The following is a 16,439-nucleotide window of genomic DNA, read 5'->3' as shown; positions in this document are numbered from 1 at the left end:
TATTGAAAAGGAATAGGGAAGATCTCTTCTATGACAGGAGGTGACAAAAGTTGAACATTCACTTGCTGAGAATAGGGGGAGCAGAGAGTAGAGGGTTGTTTGAGAAGAGTGGCAGATCTCCCATGCAGAATTTTATGGTTGAATATACATATTGCTAGATAATAATGAGAACCCAGATGAGTTAAAAGAGGACTGACTCTATGGTAGTATGTTCCATCAGCAGAGATAAATGATTCAATAGTTTTACCATCCTAGGTAGAGAAGTGCAGAAAATAGATGAGGGGGTTAACACAAGTTTATAGGTTGGGAGCGAGAGCAGAAAAAACCCACCTGATCTCACATCTTCCTCAACTGAGTAAATGGTACCGTCTTCACCTGGTTGTTTAAACAAAACATTTAGGAGTCACCCTTGATTTTGCTCTTCCCATCACCCCACCACCCACATCAAATCTACCAGGAAATCCTAACAGCTCCATCTGAAAAATAAACACTAAATTTTACCATTCATCATTTCCTCTATCAATATTTTTCTAGTTCTAGCCACTATCATTTCAAACCTTTCAGCAAGAGTAATTCCTCTTTTGTTCTTCTAAAATCAACTATCCATTAAACATGCCAAGTCATTTTTTAATACATAAATCTGATCATCTAGCTTGGTTCAAAACTATCCAGAACTTTACATCACACTTGGAATAATCTCTAACTCCCTACCTCGGTCTACAAGGCTCCATGCTGACCTGCTAAGGACCTACGAAATTTGGAATAAATTGAATGCCTATCATTTCTACAAAAAAAAACATATCTTCATAGTTATCTTTATATTTTTTTTCCTTTGGATACTTGGCTCTATTGAAAGACCAATCCTTTACTGAATTAGCTACGTGAGGCTTCTTTACCTATTATTCCTCTACTACCTAAAAACCCACCCAGTGATATACAGTTCCTCTGGAGCTATAATACCCTTTTAAATTTACTGCTGCTAGTTTTATTTCTCCTTCTCTAAGCAAATGTCAAAAAATGTTATAGACAATTTTATGGTTGAAATTAATTTGTTGGAAATGGTGGCCAATGTCCCTAAATATCTGGAGTTATCATGGGATGTCAAACCAGACTTAGACATCACTTTACTTAAATTAAGCTGTTTGTATAGGCCAGGCCCAAACTGTTTTGGAAGTGAAGCTGAATTGATAATTTGGTGGTATAGAGAAACAAATGTAATGCTTTAATCTTGAGGCAATCTACTGTGTCTACTGTTGTTACCTAAATTAGTGAAGAAAGTTGACATAACTTCACATTAGTATACTGCTAAAATGAACACAGTCATGCTGTATCAAAAAGTATACTCTCCACTAAGGGGTTTAATGGATTGGAAATAAACAGAAACCATCTCCAAGGACGTTAGTAAAAAAAAATATGCACAACAGACATTAGACTTATCTTTGTGGGCTCTGCCCATTGTCAAATCATCTTTGGCATGCTTATACTGCCAACTTTGGCATTTCAGATACCTTGGATTTTTTCCATACCTTTAGCTATATAACAAAGGCAAGTTGACAGCCAGTGTTAACTGGTAAGTCATTAATGGATTATTAGGGTCTCAGCATTTTGATTTGCCACTAACAAGTTCTACATTGTGTTTATGCAGAAATAGGTATTAAATATTTCTAATATTACCCTTGCCTAAATGAGCAATATACCAGAGTAGACAAGGTTTAAAAATGAATATGCAAAAAACTATGAGTCATCAAAGTATCACAGAGAGAATGTATCTGATCTCTTTCATCAAAAAGAGGATTTTATAATATTGTTCTTTGATGCTCAAATGACTAACAGTAGTACTGGTGGTGGTAGAAACAACTTACATGTATTAAGCATGAGGTATTTTTTACTGTACTAAATGCTTTATATAACTCATATTGTTTAATTTAAGCCTCACTGACAACCCTCTGAGGTACACATTATTTTCCCTGTTGCTTAGAAGAGAAAACTGAGGCTCAGATAAGTTACAATACAGGCATACTTTGTTGTACTGTGCTTTTTATTGAAGATACTAATATTTTTTTTAAATTGAAGGTTTGTGGCAACCCTGTATCACTAAATTCTATCAGTGCCATTTTCCCAACAACACTGGCTCACTTCATGTCTGTCATTCACATTTGGTAATTTTTACAGTATTTCAAGCTTTTCTGTTTATATTTGTTATGGTGACCTGTGATCAGTAATCTTTGATATTACTATTGAGATAGTTATGGGGTGCCACAAACTGTGCCCATAGAAGACCACTTACTGAATCAGTAAATGTGTAAAGACTTCTGCACTGACCAGCCATTCCCATTTCTTTCCCTCTCCTCAGGCCTCTTTTCCCTGGGACACAACAACATACAGGTGAAACTGATTGGTAACACTACAGTGGCCTCTAATTGTTCAAGTGAAAGAAGAGTCACACATCTCTTACTTTAAATCAAAAGTTAGAAATGATTAAGCTTAGTGAGGAAGGCTTGTCAAAAGCTGAAATAGGCCAAAGCCTAGGTTCCTTGCACCAGATATTCAAGTTGTGAATGCAAGAGAAAAAAGTTCTTGAAGGAAATTGTTACTCCAGTGAACACATGAATGCTTACAAATGAAACAGCTTTTGCTGATATGTAGAAAGTTTTAGTGGTTTGAGTAGAGAATCAAACCAGCCAGAACATCCCTTTCAGGCAAAGCCTAAACCACAGCAAGACCCTAACCTCTTCAATTCTTGGACAGCAGAGACAGTGAGGAAGCTGCATGCACAAGAAAAGTTGGGCACCAGCAGAGGTTGGTTCATGAGGTGTAAGGAAAGAAGTCATCTGCAGAAAGAAAAGTGCAAGGTGAAGCAGCAAGTGCTGATGTAAAAACTGCAGTAACTTATCCAGAAGATCTAGCTAAGATCATTAATGAAGGTGGCTACAGTAAACAACAGATTTTCAATGTAGGCAAAACACCCTTCTTTTGGAAGATGATGACACCGATGCCTAAGACATAGATAGAAAGGCAAAGGCAATACATGGCCTCAAAGCTTCAAAGGACAGGCTGACTCTCTTGTTAGAAACTACTGCAGTTGATGACTTTAAGTTGAAGCCAGTGCTCACTGACCATTCCAAAAATGCCAGGGTCCTTAAAAATTAGGTTAAATCTACTCTGCTTGTGCTCTCTAAATAGAATGATAAGGCCTGAATTTCAGCTCATCTGTTTACAACATGATTTACTGAATATTTTAAGCCCACTGTTGAGACTTACTGCACAGGAAAAAAGATCCCTGTCAAAATATGACTGATCATTGACAATGCATCTGGTCACCCAAGAGCTTTGATGGAGATACACCAGAAGACAGATCAATGTTGTTTTCATATCTGCTAACACATCTGTTCCATAGCCTAGGGATCAAGGAGTCATTTTGAGTTTCAGGTCTTCCTATTTAGGAAATTTCATTTCAACATTTCATAAGGTTGTAGGTGCCATACGCATTTTTCTGATAGATCTGAGCAATGTAAATTGAAAACCTTCTGGAAAGGATTCACCATTCTAGATGCCATTAAGAATATTCATAATTCATGGGAAGAGGTCAAAATATCAACATTAAAAGGAATTTGGAAGAAGTTAATTCCAACTTTCATGGATGACGTTGAGGGGCAAAAGACTTCAGTGGTGGGAATAACTGTGGATGTGATGGAAACTGCGAAAAAACTAGAATTATAAGTGGAGCCTGAATACATGACTGAATTGCTACAATCTCATAATAGAACTTGAATGGGTGAAGAGTTGATTCTTAAGGATGAGCAAAGAAAGTGGTTTCTTAAGGTGGAATCTACTGGTGAAGACTGTGAGATTATTGAAATGACAACAAAGGGTTTAGGATAGGACATAAATTTAGATGATAAAACAGTGTCAGGGTTTGAGAGAACTGTCTTCAACTTTTAAAGAAGTTCTGCTGTGAGTAAAGTGCTATCAAACAACATTTCATGTTACAGAGAAATTGTTCCTCAATGAAAGAGTCCATCAATGCAACAAATTTCATTATAATCCTATCTTAAGAAACTGCCAAAACCAACCTAACCAGCAGCCATCACCTTGATCAATCAGCAGCCACCAACATCAAGACCCTCCACCAGCAAAACAATGACTTCTTAAAAGCTGAGATGAGGATTAGCATTTTTTAGCAATAAAGTATTTATAATAAATGTATACACATCATTTTTTAGATATAATGCTATTGAATACTTAATAGATTACAGTATAGTGTAAATGTAAGTTTTATAATGCACTGGGAAACCAAAAAATTCATTTGACTCACTTTATTGTGATATTCACTTTGTTGCAGTGGTTTGGAACTGAAACTCCAATATCTCAACGACTGTATACACATTATTACAAATTCATTTGGTTGAACAAAATTTTATATTTTGGTAATTTAAAACTATTTGTGAAAACAGTAATGACTATTTACTTGAACTATAGAAAAAAGTAGGAAATTTAAGTATTTTAAACCTTCATAAATTAAACTCATGTCTTAAACTTCTATAATATAGTAGCATTATTTTAATAATTTTATATTTATATTTTTATATGGTGGTAAAATTGGGGAGAAGACAAAAAAATTGTTATTAAACTAAAATTAAATCACTGATTTGTCCAAAGTGCCATCTGCATATTTGGAATATTAAATGAACCATTTTCTTATTCAATAAATAAAACTATTTACTCTCCAAATCACTCCAAATACTATGAGTCTTACTTTTCTACTCAATTTGTTACCTACCAACTTAGCCCATTGTTTGAAGTCACAGTTAAATTTTTTTCACTTGATTTAGTTTTAGTGAGAAAAAATTTGAAACACAACATTTTTAATGCAACAAAACAGAAACTTAAATCTCCTTTTTTGTTGTTTGGAAGTTCTTGACTGTTTATCTGGAATAAATGCACTCCTTTAGTGTTCACATAGTAACACAACAAATTTTTGATCAGTTACACATTAATTTTTCCCAAAATATAGAAAAAGACGAAGAAGAACAAGAGACAGTAAGCAAGAGCCAGCCCTAGATATGTATAAAGTAATCACAGCAAAAAGTTAACTATATTTCCTCTGCAAGTCTAGAAGATGGTATAGAGACAGGAACTCTCAGTTTCACACATACATAGAAAAAAGTGACTACATCTGGTTTAAACACTAAGATGAGTGAAATTCTAAATCAAACTTCAGAAAGATGTTTCCTAAAGTATGGAAACAGGAGGGGATTTTCAAGTTATTAATGATAAATAGAAAAGGAAAGAAAATAAAATTGGTCCGGAGGTAGCAAAGTTAAAATTTAATGATATGTGTGACATCCATTCCTTTATTATTTATTTACTTTAAGTTTCCCACAGGTTGGGAGATTCTACACTTACAATTATTTGTACTACTTGTCATATTTTAGAAATCAATGGTTAGTGGGTGATGTCAGCAAGATGGTGGACTAGGAAACTCCAGACACTATTTCCTCCATAGAAATACCAAATAAGCAACTACAGATTGACTAAAGCCTTTATAGGATCTCTGTAAACCAAAGATCTACAGCAACCAAGCGATCCCCCAGTCAAGAAAAAGCTACATCAAAAACAGTAGGAAATGTTGTAGTCCTTTTGCTCACCCTTGGCACACCCCTGCCTTGGAAGAGGTGTGGCTGGAAAATAGCAGCCCAATTCCTGTTTCCATCCATTGGACTGAAGAAACAGAGCAAAAATTGTTTACAAGTTTTTGTTGGCCTGTGGGGCTGTTTGAGTGATTGGTTCCCGTTTTGCCTGACTCAGAGCTCAGTTGAGCAGAAAACTTTAGATCTCAACCTAGACATCATGGAAGGCAACAAAGCACATCATGATGTGTAAAAACTGTAGGGGTTGCAGACATGTGGATGCCTGGGGTCAACAGATTACAAGCAGAGGAATACAATAGAAATTCTAAGGCTTCAGGAAGAAACTAGGATGAGATGTTTTGGGATATTAAGATATTTAAAAGCAGTTGGGGAAATAAAAATTCAAAAACCATACACATAGACCCAGAGAGGACACATGCCAAGAAAAGACCATAGAAGACCTCAATCCTTCATTCACCCTGGGCTGATCCTAAGGCTCAGGGGTGCTCTGAACGGTAAAGAGCTTCCATGTCACTCTTCAAAGACTGGGACAGATGGGCATTTTTTCAGATACCTAATTTTCAACAATATATCAAAAAACATACAAAAAAACAAGGAATCATGGCTCATTCAAAGGAACAAAATAAATCTCCAGGAATCATTCTTGAAGGAATACATGCATCAGCCTTACTAGACATGGACTTTAAAAGAGCTGTCCTTATGTTCAAAGAGCTAAAGGGAAACATGAACAGAGGAGTAAATGAATGCAGGAGTTCACTCAATTTTATCTGATGAAACAAGAAAGGTGTCAAAATAACCACAATAACATACCAAGGCACTGTTATTACCCAGCCATTAAATATTAAAATCATTTAATTCTCTATCCTAACTTCTCTGTTTGTATGCCCTACACTGACAGGAGAGAATTTCTTCCGTATCTAGAGGTTCAGCTATCAGTTATATGTAGATGTCTCACAAATTTATGTCTTCAGTTATCTTCCTGAGATCAATTATTTTATACCTCAGTGTCCCCTCAAACTCAGCACAGCCAAGACCAAATTAATGATTGGTAACCCCATATGTGGTTATTTCCCATCCATCCCACAAACAAGCCATAAAGCCAGGAACTTCATTCTCCTTTACATTCCATACCCTATTATAAGCTCCATGTACTTCTTGCTCTCATCTCATCAGCACTTTGACATTCATTTCTGTGGGTATTAATGTCTGTCTCCCACACATTTCAGTTGAGCAGAGACTATTTTTTCTCATAATTCTATTCCCAGAATATATCACAGTGTGTGCCCTTTACATGGGTGTTAAATAAATACTTATTGAAGAAATTTATCTTTAATCTTTGAACTCACAATCGGGAAGTAAGTCTGATATGGAAAATGTATGAATATAATTCCTTTCCTCCCTACCTATAGGAAGATGTTATTCCCCAGAGTTAATGGGTTTCAGTTTGGCACTCATCGTGAGATTACCCTGGTTATTGTTTTCACTTCTGAGTTTCTAGTTCAGGGTCATTTTGTACATTTACCTGAATTTCCTGAACATTTTCTAACTTGTCTAGTACAATTCTTCCTGTATCTGTAACCTGTCATTAATCCTAATTCAAACATACTGTTCAATTTCGTGGATGGAAAATATTCAATGCTTATGCTCACAAGTCAGCACGTAAAACTAGATGTCTTAAGGATGGAGATGAGGTCTCAAGACGCCACTCTGGATTCAGGTCCTGCTTGTGCTACTACTTTCAAATAAGGTCACTTAACACCTGAATCTGTTCCTGCATTTCCAAAAGCAGACACAGCATTAAAAATACCTGTAGAACAAAATTATGGTGAGAATTATATTGGAAAATGTCCCTGCAATTAGTTTTTAAACTGTACAGTGACACAAATGTACATAATTGTCTTAATGTGAACAGAGTTGGAGTGAATCCTGTAATAGTGATAGGTGCATGGAATTTCCCGGCAAAGGCTTACAAACAGTGGGTACATTCTACAGTGCATTTCTATCTTGTTTTTGAACGTGTTTTTGAAATGATTAGTGTGGTGGCTCAGGCAAAGACAGACATACCATACGGAATAAAAGGAGGGAGGAGTACTTCTAAAATCTTGTATTTCACCAGTCAGTTTGGAATCTATTTCTACCACGTTTCAGCTTCCCGGGAGTCCCAAACTCACCCATCATGCCTTAACTCCCCTCTCTTAACTACGTGACCCAGGAACCGCCAGCGCGAGGCTACAAACTGCCTGCCGGTCATCCTCCGGCCGGCTTGACGTCATCACGTTGTGACATCGTGAGCACCCCCACGCGCATGCTCACTGTGAGGCCAGGCACCCTGTAGGCTACAGGAGCCGAAGCGCCCCTCAGCTACAGCGGAGCGTGACTGCACCGCGCCTTCCCCTCACCGGGCAGCTAGGGTCCCCCTGCTTTCCAACCGCCAACCGGGTGCCTCCATTCCGGAGAAGAGGGAGACCCTGAGCAGACACCATGAGCATCCTCCTGTTTTTACTGAGCGTCATTTTCTTAGCCTTGTTGTTCTGTTTATGTAAATGCTGTTTTGAGGTAAAGTGTAACTGGAATTAGGTGAAGCTAGATGAATACGTGGAGGGCGGGCGGGGGTTGGGGGGATGTCTAAGAGTAGAAAGGTAGTAAAATAGTAAAGTTAGGGGGAGGTCAATTCGTTCCTCTCTCCTGAGAGCCCCAGGTGGTTACTCTTTACCCTCACACTTCCCTCACGTGGGCGGACCATTCGACGGCCCGGGTCCGTCATAAAAAGCCCCGTCACTAAGCGATACTGCCCGCTTTCCACCCACTTGAAGAGCTGAAAGTGCCCACTCCCTACCACCACCTCCCACTTTACGAGTGTGTACCTTCTCTATCTGTGGCTTCCACTGCCCCCCATGTCACTACTTGCCTTCCTCAGCTGTATTTTCCTTTTCTGCCATCTTTTTTTTTTTTGTGAGAGCGTTTTGAGCATTCTCAAATAATTCCGGTTAAAATGTGGGTTTCCTGGTGATATTTAAAGTTGCAAGTGAAGTACTTTTAGATACGGGTCAGACACGGTAAAAACATAGACCGACTTGGCTGCTCAGAAATGTAAGGCAAGGCTATGGCATTTAGGCATTAAAAGGCTGCCTTCATATTTTAGTGTAGTCATTCAACAGATTTGTAATCTCTGATCCTTAGGGGAGGACAGTCAGGTCACTTTGGTAACCAAGACTCAGCATGTTATTTGGTAGTATTAGAAATTGCTAAACTCAGTAAACTACATATGTGTAATGTCTTTCCCTTACAGACACACCATGGTGAAATACCCGCAAGTTCGACTACTCTCGCCCCAGTAAGGCCGTCGTCCTCTTCTTCTGGGTCAACTAAGAGCAACACTGATAGCCTTTCAGTCAAGAGTCTCTCTCGGGATAGTTTAAGTAATTATCCTGATTCAGAAGACATGCTGGAGCAAATACTGGGAAACGTCAGGATCATGCGACTCACGCTGACTGAATTGGAACATCTACTTGCCTGGAGTGCATCAGATAGCTCGACGTCCACCGACGGGCTTACAGACCATACTGATGATGAAGACACTCATTAAAGGCACTCATTAAATGCTTTGAGTCCACTTTGAGTGGATTCATTTGATTGTATGTGTTTATACCATATAAATTATTGTTTAGAAGGAGAGGGAATGCCAAGTCAGTTACAAAATCCAGATTCTTATCAATTTGCCTACTCACATTTAAAGAATTGGTTGTATGTGGCTAATACATATTACTGGGGAAGGGATGAAAGCACAATAGAGAAAAACAGCACAAGAGCTTTTTTTTTTTTTTTACATAAAATACAGTAAAAATATAGTTGAGATGGTGATTTTAATTTCACTTGAGTGTGAAAAACAGTTTTGTGTAATGATTTACAATTCTGCAGATGTCTCTACTTTGTATTAGATGGGATTTGATGTTTTATTTTCCATTCTGCAGAAGACTCTGTCTTAACCACTGTTGAATCTGTGTGATAATGAGAGCTGTTATTCAGCACCCTAAAATATGCTAGTAACTGTTAAGATCTGTACTTTACAAGCTTGTGAAGAAAGTCACACAAACTCTTTGTAGTCAGCTCTTGAAGGGGACTTGTTCCCCATCGTACCCCAAACCCCCATAAACAACAATTAGGTATTATTTCAGTAGAAATGTGTGTAAATCTTCCCAGAATTACAAGTCTGGAGTTGGGCTAGAGCTTCTGGATAAGCAGTGAATGCCAAATTGATACCTAAGAAAAAACGTATGGCATTTTAAGTTAGTTGCCAAGAAAATTCACATATTTGGACATTTTCAGAAGATAATACTAGAAAAATCTCATCATAATTTGGTACCCCAATCCATGATATAAATTCTTTAGCAACTATTTCACTTTCATCTTTAAAAATATTTGACTTGGTTCTTCCATGATGTGATAATGTGAACATGTGGCATGAGTTAAGTTAGATAAATTTTGTAAATGGTGCATTTTTCACAGAGGAAATCTTTAGCTATTTCAATGATTTTGTTTAACTTATTTCATTTTTTTTAACATTAATGAAGACTAGCAACTGTCTGAAACTCCAGAAACCTAAGTCAGGTCACCTTTTCTTAGCCTAAAAATTCTAAAATAATTACACCATGTAAGAAAGATTTATGGAACTAACTTTTTAGTCTTCAACTGTGTCTCCAAATCTTTACCCAAAATCATTATATGTAGTGCTACTTTAATTAGTGCATGGGCACCTGAAAAATTGTATATAATAAAACTATAAACTGAATCTTTTCTATTTGATGATGTTACCATCAGAGATCCTTTTTTAAAAAAACCATTCAATTATATTGTGTAATATTTAGTTTTAAGTATGCTAAGTTTCTCCAACGTTCCAGAAAACTCATCTAGGATTCAGGACAATTAGCTTCTACCCTAGGCTCTGTCACTTCCTAATATTCTATTCTCATTCACCAGTCCCTCCATCAAATGATAAATCAAAATTTAATAAGTAATTCATACTTTAACGAACCTTAAAACTCTTCCTAAGAATCTTTAACCAGATAACTAAGCATCCCTAGCTAATGTCTTTAAAGTTAGGAAGTTCATTGATCAGATTCCTTCAAACCTGGACACAGCTGGGCAATCAGAGTCACTTGGGTTTCTAGCTATATGATATTGATGTGTTTTAAAAATTCAAACCCAATACTGTAATTGTACATGGAGGAATTTTTGTATGTGTTGTCGCCCACATATTCATACATATGTATTGTATATATATGTAAATACATGGATGTATAGTGCTTATCATGGTGCCTCATACTTTAATTGTGCAGTAAGTAGTTCATATTAAGGCCTAAACAAAACTTGGAAAAATGTCTTCTTAAATAATGGTTCCCTCACATAGTTCTATTTTCTCAGATCATTTAAGAATTATTACATCATTAAAACGACTAAATTATATAAGATGAAATGTGAAAGAAAATGCAATACCTCAAATCTCGAATGCTTTAAGTAAATTGCTATAAAAATATATTAGTGTTTCTTAAGTGAGGTACATTGGATTATTCATAGTTAATAATATACAGCATGACATACCTGATTTTACAGCTTGAGAGACTTCCTTTCCAGATATATGAGCCATGTGTCCCAAGACAGAGAAAATAGCAAATCTAGCAAACACGCTAGTGAGGCAGTTTGTCAAACAAACTATAATGGCATCTGAGAAGCAGTTGTTATTGAACTTATTGTAAGATGATAAAGCAACTAAGCCACCCCAAGCCACTGAAAGGGAGTGAAATATCTGAGTGGCAGCATCTTTCCAAACCTACAGAAGAAAATAATTTGAAATTTTAAAGAATATGTTCTTAATTTTTAATTTTCAAAAGTAATTTAATTTTAGAATTAAATTTAAATGTAAAACTAAATCATTTAAATTTAATCTTAGAAAATAATTTAATGCATAGAAATATGGACTCTTAATTTTCATTTCCATCTGTATAAGACACATATACAAATGAATAACTATTATTAATACAATGCAATCAACACCCAAGTACCCACTACTCAGCTTAAGAAATACAATGTTACCAGTCTTCTAAAGCCTCCTTGTGCCCCTTCCTGATCATCCCACCCTTCTACCCTCCAGTGGTAACTATCCTGACTTTTGTGTTTGTCATTTCCTTGTTTACATTTTTACTACATAAATATGTAAACCTAACACAATATGGCATTTAGCTTTGTATGTTTTTGGATTTATAGAAAAGTTTCCTGAGTGTTGTAGATAAACTGGCATATCATCAGGCAAGGGTTTTTTTAGTCCATCTGAAAACAGGACTGGTCAGTGGAAGGCCAGCAGTATAATACGGTGACTCAGAGTTCTAGCTCTGGAGTCAGGAAGATTGACGTTTACATCCAATACCTCTCACTCTCTTTGGCATCAATTTACTTAACATTTTTAAGCCTGTTTCTTCATCTATAAAATGAAGATGATAATAATTATGTGTCCTAGGAATGATGTGGGAATTAAATAAGATAGCATATGTAAAACAATTAGGTTGCTCAATGGTAGCTATTATTGTTATTATGAAAAATCTTCAAAAATTGATACTCAGTTTCTTCTGTGGAAGTTAAAAACAATAATTTCCCCCTAGAATAATGGTATGTAATCTATTTCCAATTTCAACAGAAATAGAGTTGTTAGAGAGTAAGGGGAATATTACTAGGACTTCAGAATACAAAGTGATGTTAGATGATTACTTCACTATAATTGCCTCATCATGGCAAGAAGCCCATAGGAAGCAAAATGGATGGATAGAGTGACTGAGCAATCAATCAGGGTTATTTCACTCACATATAACAGAGTCACATTAGAAATGAAAAGCTCTCGTTTCTTGGGCAGTTGTACACATTAAGAGGTCAACAACATGCTTTTGTTGGTCTCAGCTGCTTGTACTTGATACATTATATATGTATATGTGAGTGAGGGGGAGCTGGAAGTGGGTATGGCAGGTCCGGGTTGTGTAAGAATGCTACTGCATACCTTGAGGTGACATAAGTTGCAAGAAAAGTGAGATTCCAAACATAATTATAATCTCCATATTTAGCAGCAGTCTCATAGCTGTATACAAGATGATTAGTTTAAGGACTGGGAAATCTTAATTCAAGATGTACAAAAGATTTGTGATTTGTGTTTGTTGATGTTCCTATTGTAATTGCTTTGGGGCATCACGAACTATGCCCACGTAAGATGATGAACTTAATAAGTTCTGTGTGTGCTCTCACTGCTCCACCAACTGGCCATTCCCTGTCTCTCTCCCTCTTCTCAAGCCTCCCTATGCCCTGGAATCAGCAACATTAAAATCAGGCCAGTTAATCACCCCACAATGGCCTTTAAGTGTCCAAGTGAAAGGAAGAGTTGCGTTTCTCTCACGTTAAAGTAAACCCAGAAATGATGAAGCTTAGTGAGGAAGGCATCTCAGAAGCTGAGATAGGATGAAAGCTGAGCCCCTTGCACCAAAGAGTTAGCCAAACTGTGACTGCAAAGGGAATGTTCTTGAAGGAAATTAAAGTGCTACTACGGTGAACAAAGGAGTAATAAGAAAGCAAAAGCAAAACAACCTTATTGATGATATGGAGAAAGTTCTAGTGGTCTGGATAGAAGATGGGCTATATTCCAAAATATATGAAGAAATCATATACCTCAAATCAAGAAAAAAAATAACCTGATTAAAAAATGGGCAGAGTACCTAAATAGAAATTTTTCTGAAGAAAAAATACAGGTGGCCAACAGGGACATGTTAAGATGCTCCACATCTTTTCTAATCGTTAGGGAAATGCAAATCAAAACCACATGAGATATCACTTCACACCAGGCAGAATGGCCACTATCCAAAACACAAAAGATAACAAGTGTTGGCAAAGATGTGAAGAAAAAGGAACCCTCCTAGACTGTTGGTGGGCATATAAATTGGTGCAGCTACTGTGGAAAGCAATATGGAGGTACAGCAAAAAGCTTAAAATAGAAATACCATATGACCCAGTAATTCCACTTCTAGTAATTTACCTGAAGAAAATAAAATCTCTGATTTGAAAAGATATATATGCACCTCTATGTTTATTGCCACATTATTTACAATAGCCAAAATATGGAAACAATGGAGTGCCCATCAATAGATGAATGAATAAAGAACATGTGGTACATATGAACAATGGAATATCACTAAGCCTTAAAAAAGAAAGAAATCCTGCCATTTGCAACAGCATGGATGGACCTAGAAGTTATTATACTCAGTGAAATAAGCCAGACAGAAGAAAACAAATACCATATGATATCACTTATGTGTGGAATCTAAAAGCAAAACAAAATGAACAAAATAGCAGTAGACTCATAGACACTGAGAAGGGACTGGTAGTTCCCATGGGGGAGGGGTTGAGGGTGATGAAATTGGTGAAGAAGATAAAGAGGCAGGAAATCCCAATCATAATATAAATTAGTCATGGGGATGAAAGTACAGCATAGCGAATATAGTCTATAGTTCTGTAGCATCTTTCTACATTGACAGTAACTATACAAGTTGGGGTGAGGATTTAATAATGTAGATAACTGTTGAACCAGTATGTTGTAGATAACTGATGAATCACTATATTGTATACTTGAGACCAATATAGTATTGTATATCAACTATACTTCAATGAAAAAGTATATCAACAACAAAAAAGAAAGTCAAACCTATACAACTACATGATAAAAATAGATGACATTGTTAAAGGGGAAAAAATACAGCCACAACATTCCCTGAAACCAAAACCTAATTCATAGCAAGGACCTAACCTTCTTCAATTCTAAGAAGATAGAGAAAGGCAAGGAAGCTGCAGAAGAAAAGTTTGAAGTTAGCAGAGGTTGGTTCACGAGGTTTAAGAAAATAAGCCATCTCGCTAATATGGATGGACATAGAGGGCAATTTGCTTAGTGAAATAAGTCAGATAGAGAAAGATGAATACTGTATGATCTCACTTATATGTGGAATCTAAAAACTAAACTCATAGAAACAGATATCAGATTTGTGGTTGCCAGAGGTGGGGGATGGGAGGTAGGGGTATAGGGTGAAGGTAGTCAAAATGTACAAACTTCCAATTACAAGTTACGTTCTGGGAATGTAATGGACAGCATGGTGACTATAGTTAATACTGTATTGCATATTTGGAATTTGCTAAAAGAGTAGATCTTAACAGGTCTCTACAAGGAAACAAGTTATATGAGGTGATGGACGTTAACTAAACCCATTGTGGTAATCATTTCACAATATATACATATATCAAATCATCATGTTGTGTACCTTAAACTTATACAATGTAATATGTCAATTTTATCTCAATAAAACTGGGGGAGAGAATAAGATAAAAAGAATCCTATTAGAAATTGTAGAAATGAAAAATATCATTATTGGACTAGCAATTCAGTAAACAAGAGAAACTCTAAACTGGACATAAGTGAAGAGGGAATTCATGAAATGGATTATGTGACCAAGGAATTTACTCAGAATGCAGCACATAAATAAGGATATAAAAATGATGGAACATGAGTTAATAGAAATAGATTGACAGACTCCACTATAAATCTAGTAAGACTTAGAAAATAAGAATAAATGGAATGGCACAGAAACATTTGAAGAGATTTTGAAAACAATTTCCAGAATTGAAGAAAGGCATGAGTCGTACTCTCAAAAGTAGACTTTAAATAGCAGGATAAATAAAATGAAATTCATAGATAGATACAACTTGAGAAACTGCAGAATATTACTGTCAAATATTAAGGTACAGGGAAAAATTTTAAAAGTACCGTACATAGAAGACAGATGATCTGTAGAAGAGTAATTTAAAAACTGGATTTCTCTTTGGAATGAAGAGATGCCAGAAGTCCATGGCATACTATAGTCAGTCCAACTACCATTGAAAGAGCAAAGAAAAATAAAGACATTAAAAAAATACAGACATTAGGATGTGTAATCACACAAAGCCTGTCTTTGAAAGACGCCCTAAAGGAGGTAAGAATAAAAGTGAATGTAAAAGTGTGTAATGCATGAAACAGTGGCAAGCACCACGGATTTTGATATTGGCAAATTAAATTTAGTATGAAATTGAAAACATTTTACAATTAAAATGAAAGAAGGAACTAAAATATTAGACAATAATAATAATGGGATTTGAGTTGGTACTCTTCAATATGTTCAGTGGTTACTCAAAGCAAGTCAAGACTATTTTTTTGTGTGTGTGAGGAGGAGAAAAGGTATATTCAATAATGTTAGATATTATTAGAAACTTCTTTTTAGGTAAGGATATATGCAAAAATATAAAGTCTCTTTATAAAATAGAAATGCAATCCATATATTTCAGGAGGCCAGAGGAAAGATAAAGGTTCGTGGAAAACTTTATAACTTAAAAAAAGCTGTAAAGTGTGGAAATGAATTGTTAAGAAGGGATTGTAAAAAGAAAACACAAAAGAGAGTGGGTGAAATGCCCTGAAATATATCATAATCAAAAGAGAAGCAAATAAGAGTATCAGATTGGGTTTGAGAAAAATAAATTATATTGTGCATATAGCAGAGAGACCTAAAACAAAATTAAATATAAAGTTGGAAAATGGATATATTAATAAAGGTATATTAAACTGTCATTGTACTTGATGTGATTACATAAAAACTAAAAGAATCTGCAGAATTAATAGAATTAATAAACAGGTTGCCAAATTTCTTGGACACAAAAATCCACCAGGTACACTTATGTTCA

General features: G+C 36.0%; 1 protein-coding gene across 1 annotated transcript in view; it reads left to right on the top strand.

The window, feature by feature from the left end:
• The window catches only part of CT83 (cancer/testis antigen 83), a 227,791-nt gene extending 216,842 nt beyond the window's left edge, over window positions 1-10,949 (top strand). Inside the window, exon 3 of the mRNA XM_073227858.1 lies at window positions 8,941-10,949. Coding sequence (XP_073083959.1) covers window positions 8,941-9,237 — 297 coding nt within the window. The 3' untranslated portion in view covers window positions 9,238-10,949. The remainder of the gene's footprint in view (window positions 1-8,940) is intronic.
• Window positions 10,950-16,439: the final 5,490 nt, after the last annotated feature.

The sequence above is a fragment of the Manis javanica genome, chromosome X (assembly GCF_040802235.1).
Source record: "Manis javanica isolate MJ-LG chromosome X, MJ_LKY, whole genome shotgun sequence".
Lineage (NCBI taxonomy): Eukaryota > Metazoa > Chordata > Mammalia > Pholidota > Manidae > Manis > Manis javanica.
The sequence above is the reverse complement of the archived record's forward strand: the minus strand, read 5'-3'. Positions and strand labels throughout refer to the sequence as shown.